We start from the raw sequence: 9738 nt of genomic DNA on the forward strand, positions 1-9738 counted from the left end.
CGCTGCTATGTAGCAGAGCCGATCGTGCTATGCCTGCTTCTAGCATCTCATGGAGGCTATTGAAGCAGGGCAAAAGTTAAAAAAAAAAGTTTAAAAAAATGTGAAAAAAATAAAAAAAACATAACAGTTTAAATCACCCCCCTTTCGCCCCAATCAAAATAAATCAATAAAAAAAATATCAAATCTACGCATATTTGGTATCGCCGCGCTCAAAATCGCCCGATCTATCAATTAAAAAAAAGTATTAACGTGATCGCTAAACAGCGTAGCGGGAAAAAAATTCGAAACGCCAGAATTACGTTTTTTTGTCGCCGCGACATTGCATTAAAATGCAATAACGGGCGATCAAAAGAACGTATCTGCACCGAAATGCTATCTTTAAAAACGTCATCTCGGCACGCAAAAAATAAGCCCTCAACCGACCCCAGATGATGAAAAATGGAGACGCTACGAGTATTGGAAAATGGCGCAACTTTTTTTTTTTTTTTTTTAGCAAAGTTTGGAATTTTTTTTCACCACTTACATAAAAAATAACCTAGTCATGTTTGGTGTCTATGAACTCGTAATGACCTGGAGAATCATAATGGCAGGTCAGTTTTAGCATTTAGTGAACCTAGCAAAAAAGCCAAACAAAAAACCAATGTGGGATTGCACTTTTTTTGCAATTTCACCGCACTTGGAATTTTTTTCCCGTTTTCTAGTACACGACATGCTAAAACCAATGATGTCGTTCAAAAGTACAACTCGTCCCGCCAAAAATAAGCCCTCACATGGCCAAATTGATGGAAAAATAAAAAAGTTATGGCTCTGGGAAGGAGGGGAGCGAAAAACGAACACGGAAAAACGAAAAATCCCCTGGTCATGAAGGGGTTAATTATCCCACATTAAGCACATGCAGGATGCTTTCCCATTGCATATACTAAAGATATTCATATACAGTAGCTCCATTTACCCTATAGATGGCCAAAGCATCGCCTTTAAAAATTTTCAGGCCGGTATAACTTTTTTTAAGCAGCACACAAAAGTGTTGGGATCTTTTGCGCAGGCGCCGGCAACTTTCGCTCCAGTGACCTCCGGTGTGTGCGAAGATAAGATGCTCCCCCCATTTCCAACCTGCATAGTCATCACCATGTACACATGGTTCCTATGCAGGAAGTAAGTTGGGAGAGCATATTATCTGGACGCACACCGGAGGTCACAGTGACTCCCCGGGTGCCTGCACAGAAGATCCCTGAATGTTGTGTCCACAGAAAGGAGGATGAGGTATGTATTTCTGAGGGAGCGCATGGCGCAGGAGCAGGATTCAGGGGCTGTAACTGACGCTGATGAGAGGGGGTAAGTATTACAATGAAGACAAGATGCAGGGATTTCTTTCAGGAATAAGTCCAGCTCACCCTAATAGAAATCCTCAGGTGTTCGGAGCCCAGGATACACTGTGTCAAGGCATGGAGCAATCACAAACAGAAGAAAACCCAGCACAGCGAACTTGTGAACAAACTTGATTACAAACATGATTAAGTGTGAGTAGTCATCTGAAAAGCATCGATGTTGCATACCACGTAACTTACATCGCTGATGCCGTTTTATCCTCTACTGAGCACTTTTGGTGAATATAGAAAGAAGTTTGTTCACAAGTTCATTGAGCTGGATTTTCTTCTGTTTTGTGATTTCTTCCAGGCACTTCATGTCCCGGAGTCTGAAAGAAATCATTAACATAAAGACAGAATACAACATTTCTCCACAAGACCATTAATTATGAGGCATACAGGTAGGACTAGTGTAACATTTCTATTTCCTGTATGCCCATAGAGGTCACATATGTCCCGGGGGTGATAGATTCTCTTTAAGTCATCTATAATAACACCCAGCAATCTATTTATCTTGATAACCCTTCCACACTATATGTTAAACGGATTGGTGCAATGGATGTCGCAGGAGTGTGCTCGGTGCCTTGCTGTCCCTACAATTGCTATCCTCCCTCCTTGGTTAATAAGGCTGATGTCATCCACACAGTTTGTTGCATCTGCTTAGCTCTTATTCAATACTGTGTAGGCGTAAGATTTGAACAAACAGTGGCTGACATAGGAGACATCAGCCATGTCAGTCAAGTCAAGAGAATGGCGATTTCGGGGACAGAGGAGGCGCTAAGCACAAACCAGCGGTAACCATCGGACTGGACCTCACTGAATGCTAATTGGAGTGGTGATTAAGACAGGTTAAAAGGTGATGAATTGAGTTTATATAGAGAAAACCTAGCGAGAGAACTCCTTTAATTCTGTGTGAAATACAAGCCAGAGTTACTGTAGGCAAAGGTAGCACTATACAAAGGAAGAATTTGGGCATCTGCATGACTTTGTTACTGTAGATAACAGATTTGTAGGTTACTCCCCACATACGTCTTATCTTCATGGTATACTCAGCAAAACAGGCCTCATCTTAAGGACACGGCAGCGTTCACAGCAGCTAAGCTCATAAAATAGACAGTGTGTGATCATCAAGGTAAAATTGTGGTTAGCTTTCTTTTACCTCATCATCACCATACATGTATGCCAGTTATTCTCCTCACCATACAGGTACACCAGTTATTCTCCTCACCATACAGGTACACCAGTTATTCTCCTCACCATACATGTATGCCAGTTATTCTCCTTACCATAAAGGTACACCAGTTATTTTCATCACCATACATGTATGCCAGTTATTCTCCTCACCATACATGTAGACCAGTTATTCTCATCACCATACAGGTACACTAGTTATTCTCATCACCATACAGGTACACCAGTTATTCTCATCACCATACAGGTACACTAGTTATTCTCCTCACCATACAGGTACACCAGTTATTCTCCCCACCATACAGGTACACCAGTTATTCTCCTCACCATACAGGTACACCAGTTATTCTCCTCACCATACATGTACACCAGTTATTCTCCTCACCATACAGGTACACCAGTTATTCTCATCACCATTCAGGTACAGAAGTTATTCTCATCACCATACAGGTACACTAGTTATTCTCATCACCATACAGGTACACCAGTTAATCTCATCACCATACATGTATACCAGTTATTTTCATCACCATACATGTACACCAGTTATTCTCATCACCATACATGTACGCCAGTTATTCTCATCACCATACATGTACACCAGTTATTCTCATCACCATTCAGGTACACCAGGTAATCTCATCACCATACATGTACACCAATTATTCTCATCACCATTCAGGTACACCAGTTATTCTCATCACCATACATGTACACCAGTTATTCTCATCACCATTCAGGTACACCAGGTAATCTCATCACCATACATGTACACCAGTTATTCTCATCACCATACATGTACACCAGTTATTCTCCTCACCATACATGTACACCAGTTATTCTCATCACCATGCATGTACACCAGTTATTCTCATCACCATTCAGGTATACCAGTTATTTTCATCACCATTCAGGTACAGAAGTTATTCTCATCACCATACAGGTACACTAGTTATTCTCCCCACCATACAGGTATACCAGTTATTCTCCTCACCATACAGGTACACCAGTTATTCTCGTCACCATACAGGTACACTAGTTATTCTCCCCACCATACAGGTACACCAGTTAATCTCATCACCATACAGGTACACTAGTTATTCTCCCCACCATACAGGTATACCAGTTATTCTCCTCACCATACATGTACACCAGTTATTCTCCTCACCATACATGTACACTAGTTATTCTCATCACCAGACATGTACACCAGTTATTCTCCTCACCATACATGTACACTAGTTATTCTCCTCACCATACATGTACACTAGTTATTCTCATCACCATTCAGGTATACCAGTTATTCTCATCACCATACAGGTACACCAGTTATTCTCATCACTATACAGGTACAGCAGTTATTCTCATCACTATACAGGTACAGCAGTTATTCTCATCACCATACAGGTACACTAGTTAATCTCATCACCATACATGTACACCAGTTATTCTCATCACCATACAGGTACACTAGTTATTCTCCCCACCATACAGGTACACCAGTTAATCTCATCACCATACAGGTACACCAGTTATTCTCCTCACCATACAACATGTACACCAGTTATTCTCCTCACCATACATGTACACCAGTTATTCTCATCACCATTCAGGTATACCAGTTATTCTCCCCACCATACAGGTACACCAGTTTATCTCATCACCATACAGGTACACTAGTTATTCTCATCACCAGACATGTACACCAGTTATTCTCCTCACCATACATGTACACTAGTTATTCTCCTCACCATACATGTACACTAGTTATTCTCCTCACCATACATGTACACTAGTTATTCTCATCACCATTCAGGTATACCAGTTATTCTCATCACCATACAGGTACACCAGTTAATCTCCTCGCCATACATGTACACCAGTTATTCTGATCAGCATACAGGTACACTAGTTATTCTCATCACTAGTGTTGAGCGATACCTTCCGATATTTGCAAGTATCGGTATCGGATGGTATCGGCTGACACCGGCAAAATATCGGATCTCGCCGATACCAAGTTCCAATACCAATACAAGTCAATGGGACACAAATATTGGAATGTATCCTGCATGGTTCCCAGGGTCTGAAGGAGAGGAAACTCTCCTTCAGGCCCTGGGATCCATATTAATGTAAAAAATAAAGAATAAAAATAAAAAATATGGCTATACTCACCCCTCCGAAGAACCTTGGCTGTCACCGCTGCAAGCGTCCGCCTCCGTCCTTAAGAAAGCTGTGAGTTAAGGACCTTCGATGACGTCGCGATCAGGTGATCGGTCACCTGACCGCTCATGTGACCGCTCACCTGACCGCGACGTCATCGAAGGTCCTTCATTCACAGCATTCTTAAGGACGGAGGCGGACGCTTGCAGCGGTGACAGCCAGGGTTCTTCGGAGGGGTGAGTATAGCCATATTTTTTATTTTTATTCTTTATTTTTTACATTAATATGGATCCCAGGGCCTGAAGGAGAGTTTCACAAAAATATCGGATCTTGTTATCGGAATTCCGATACAGCAAATATCAGCCGATACCCAATACTTGCAGTATCGGAATGCTCAACACTACTCATCACCATACATGTAGACCAGTTATTCTCATCACCATACAGGTTAAAGGTACACTAGTTATTCTCATCACCATACATGTAGACCAGTTATTCTCATCACCATACAGGTACACTAGTTATTCTCATCACCATACATGTAGACCAGTTATTCTCATCACCATACAGGTACACTAGTTATTCTCATCACCATACATGTACACCAGTTATTCTCATCACCATACAGGTACACTAGTTATTCTCATCACCATACGGGTACACCAGTTATTCTCATCACCATACAGGTACACTAGTTATTCTCATCACCATGCATGTACTGTACACCAGTTATTTTGAAATTTGTACAGAGGAGCAATTCAAATTGATGCCAAAAGAGTTGAAAATTTACGATTTCATTGAACTCTGCGAATTTGAACAATTTGCTATTTCGTTTAATTTGAGCCAACTAATATGGCCTCGGTCATTTTACACATTGCAAAAAATTGCATAAGCAAAAAAAAGTCCTCAGTCAGGCTTCCATAAAATGGTCTGCAGGTATCACATCACATGGTAATAGCAGAGCCAATCAAGGGAGACTCTCATAGCCTGTAAAAAAGCAATAGAAAAGAATGCAAGCAGTCATTTTGTGTTGAATCTTGGTAGCAAGATTTCACAGTTCATAGCGTAGCCATAAAAATAGAGAGAGAAACCATAAAACACTGAAGAAATTGATAAAATAGTGTCTGACGGTACAGCAATGAAGAAGATTTGTGTGTGAGGAGCCATAAAAATATTTAGAATTGAGAGTCCTCAGTGGTTGATACCTTTTAATGGCTAACTGAAAAGATGGTAACAAATTGCAAGCTTTCGAGACTACACAGGTCTCTTCATCAGGCAAAGACTAAAACAAATTCTGAAGAATCACATATTTATGCAAAAATGAGGAGCCATACACATTTTTCAGAGAATTTGAAGTACTTTCAATTAATCACAAATCAAATTTCCTGGTGAACAAATGTGGTGAATCTGAAAAATTGGAATTTCAAAAGATATGCTGATATTATGTTGGCTCACAAATTACATCCATCACATCTATTCAAAAGAAGACAATATATAACTTAATACGTGTTTTTTTTTCCATAATGTTGCATTTTAAGTGCAATGAAAGAATCTGAAAAACACCAATTTTTCATATGTTTATCACTCAATTTAAAATATTGGGAGTAGTTAGAAAAAGTAGTAAAATTAATTAGTTGCAGTACCCCATAACAGGTAGAACTGATTTATGACAAAAAAGCAGGCCCCCTTTTTCGTTATCTCAGACAACTTCTTTAAGTTGAGTTGTATCACAAGTAGATGATTGTTGACTGGTTATATTGATGACTGACCTACATAATGTTCAACTATTTAAATGTTAATTCTAATGTTAATTATGTTCACCATCATTATGTTTTGTCTTTTTTTGTCATCACAGGATCCCCTCTAAAGTTAGTATCTCCAAAACAAGACTGTGATGAAGTAAAGTCTGAAAAAGTGTTAGACAAAGGTAGTGAAAGTGGAACATCATGTAATGAACTGTCTACATCTAGTTGCGATAGCCAGTCAGAAGCTAGCACCCCACAAGAAAACACATCTGTGCTCCAGCAATCGAGTTCTCATCAACCTAGCACCCTGACACTGGATCGTCAATCAAAAAAGAATCAAGTCCAGTGGGCTCCACCAGCTGATAAACGTAGGAATAGTGAACTCTTCCAATCACTGATGAGTAAATCTAGAGATAACAACCTTTCTAAAAGGAAAGTCAGCGAGAAACCAAGCATCGAAGAAGAAATGAAAAAATGTATACAAGAATTTAAAAAAATCAAAATTCCAGATTACTTTCCAGAAAAAAAACGTCCATGGCAGATGGAATTATTAGAAAAATATGATTTATAGGAATCTCCTCTGTACCATTCAATGATATGTGGTTTGTGTGTTCCTCTACTGAACTCCCTTGCTTTCACAACCTACTTTATGTATAGAATTTTGTGCATACGAATTTATAAGGTGTAATTTTGTGAAAATTAAAAATACCATCAGTTCTGAAAAAGAAACTGTCATTTTCCACAAGAAGAAATCCTGATGATAAGAAATTAGAAAATACCATTGCATGTCTTCAAGGGACCACTTCAACTGGCAAACTTTTGTCGGATACCTTTTCACTCCTGTATTTATTTTTTTTGTGAAAAAATTTATTATAACAAAATAATAGTTACAGTATTAAGATCAGTAGCATACCTCCCAGCAATCTCTTTCATCTCGAGACTGTCCCTTGAACTAGAAAGAGGAGCATCTTCAAGTTTACAGACTGTGATTTGTAGGTTTTTCTAGGCGGAAAGAAGGAGGCTCTGCAATGTCCCTTCATTTCGGAATCAAAGATTGGGAGGTGTGCAGTAGATTTTACCAACATCAATTTTTCGAATAAATGTAAATGCCGTAAAATATTTAGTTTGCATGACCACCATCTTAGAAATAAAACACAAATGCAACTTCATCTCGTCCTTTTTCTTTTTTTTTTTTCCTTTTGATTCTTGATTTTCTTTTGAATAACTTATGATCTATGATACAGGATATATCATTTAGAATATTTTGTAGATTTATTAGATCTGACTTTATATAAAGATGTATGTTTTACATGCTGTCTCTAATCCTAAATTTTTGCATGAAGTGGTTTCTTAAAATAAAATATATTGACTATGTGAAGCATCAAATATTAGATGTGACACAATCCAATATACTTACATTGTCAAGTTCAAGAACTTGTTAAAGCAAAGAGCACTGGTCACAACACAATTATTGCTGACTATGCAATAACATGTGCAATTTTTTTAAGAGGTGTGGAAAAAATAATACAAAATTAGAATGCTTCCAAAAAACAGAAGTGTATATTTTATGAATTAACAAAATGCAAAGCGAATAATCAAAACTGAAATCTAAATAAAATCAACATTTGGTGGGAAGACCCTATTTCTTCAAATCAGTATCAATTACACTTGCTTACAGATTGAAGAAACTTGTCAGGGTGGTTGTTCCAAACATTTTGGAGAACTAATCACAGATCTTCTGTGGATAAAGGATTGCTCAAATCCTTTTGTATCTTCATGTAATCCTAGACAAACTTAAAGAAAATTAGATTGGGGCTCTGTTGGGTCATATCATCACTTCCAAGACTTCTTGTTCCACTTTACACTTTACACAGGGAACCTGTCACCAGGTTTGGCCGATAAGAGATATGGCCATCACTAGGGTTGAGCGACCTTGACCTTTTTAGAGTCGAGCCGTGTTTCGCGAAACCCGACTATCTTAGAAGTCGAGTCGAGTGGAATCGGCCGATTATCGCGAAAAGTCGGGTATCGCCCGAAACTCGAAACCCAATGCAAGTCAATGGGGGAGCATAGTCGGCAGTGAGTGGAGGCCAGGAAAACACCTACACTGCCCATTTTAATGGCAAAAACATCCATTCTTGTTAAAGAAGCTTGTCAATCGTAATTTACCTTATAATAATCGGAAGGCATTTGAAATTGGGGGTCATTTGGCTAAAGTTGTGGGGGGTAGGGCTGGTTCAAGTAATTAGTGGGCCCAGTAAATCTGGACCACGTCACGGCAGTGGAGCAGGGAGAGGTAAGTATTTAAACTTTGCAAGTGCTGTGATCCTGAGCAAGCAGGGGGGGCCCACTCGTTGGCATTGGCACTGGCACAGGGCCCCTCAAAGTACAGCGGTGTGTTTGCACGGCGGGGGCGCCTCCCACCGGCAGCAACACTTTTGCGTACTATGAGAGGCCCTGTGCCAGTGACGTCGCCAACTAGTATTCCTCCCCCCACCTGATGAAGGAACCGTCACTTTCATCTGCACCTTCCTCTTTGTCCCCGTGTAAGGTGGTATGGTATGCGGGAAGAGGAACCTGACTTTCAGCAGGGTCACAATCTTGCTGTGTAGCGTGCACGGGGAATTTTGCGTTATGGGTCAATGTACCAGCAGACTCATCTATCACTGGCTGGGCAATGGGCAGGATGAGGAGGAAACACAGATATAGGCCCAAAGAATAAAGTGGGCTAAATGCAGTTCAAAATTGGTAACACAGGACTAACCAGGGGGCATTGCAGTGGAGAACAACTGGAATGAGAGGCTGACACAGAGAGTAGGCCCAAATCAGTAAGTAGTCGACATGCAGTTCAAAATTGGCAACCGTAGTAAACAGGCGGCCCAGCTTTGTTCAGTTGAGGAGAACAGCAAGGAGTGGCAGACACCGATAGTAGGCCCCAACCCAACTAGTAGGCCAAATGCAGTCTAACATTAACAACTACTTAACAAGAGCCTGAAAATGGAATTTCAGGACAGGAAACCAGGAGAACAGCAAGGAGTGGCAGACACCGATAGTAGGCCCCAAACCAACTAGTACGCCAAATGCAGTTGTTCCATTTAACTGCAATTTAATGAGAGCCTGAAGATAGAAGTTCAGGAAAGGCAACCTGGAGAACACCTTGGAGTGGAACACACCATCTCTCTACACCCCATACCCAATTTGTAGGCCTAATGCAGCGTAGTTTCCAACAACTACTAAACGAGAGCATGAAGATTGAAGCTCAGGAAAGGCAACCT

General features: G+C 40.2%; 1 protein-coding gene across 2 annotated transcripts in view; it reads left to right on the forward strand.

The window, feature by feature from the left end:
- The window catches only part of KCTD8 (potassium channel tetramerization domain containing 8), a 254466-nt gene extending 246834 nt beyond the window's left edge, over nucleotides 1-7632 (forward strand). For both annotated transcript variants that reach the window (XR_011317001.1, XM_069744526.1), the window contains one exon: nucleotides 6574-7632. Coding sequence is in view for 1 of the 2 variants with exons in the window: in XM_069744526.1 (XP_069600627.1) it covers nucleotides 6574-7034 (461 nt within the window). In the remaining variant the exon portion in view is untranslated. The remainder of the gene's footprint in view (nucleotides 1-6573) is intronic.
- The last annotated feature ends 2106 nt before the right edge of the window (nucleotides 7633-9738 follow it).

This window comes from Ranitomeya imitator, chromosome 1 (assembly GCF_032444005.1).
Source record: "Ranitomeya imitator isolate aRanImi1 chromosome 1, aRanImi1.pri, whole genome shotgun sequence".
NCBI classification, from domain to species: Eukaryota; Metazoa; Chordata; class Amphibia; order Anura; family Dendrobatidae; genus Ranitomeya; species Ranitomeya imitator.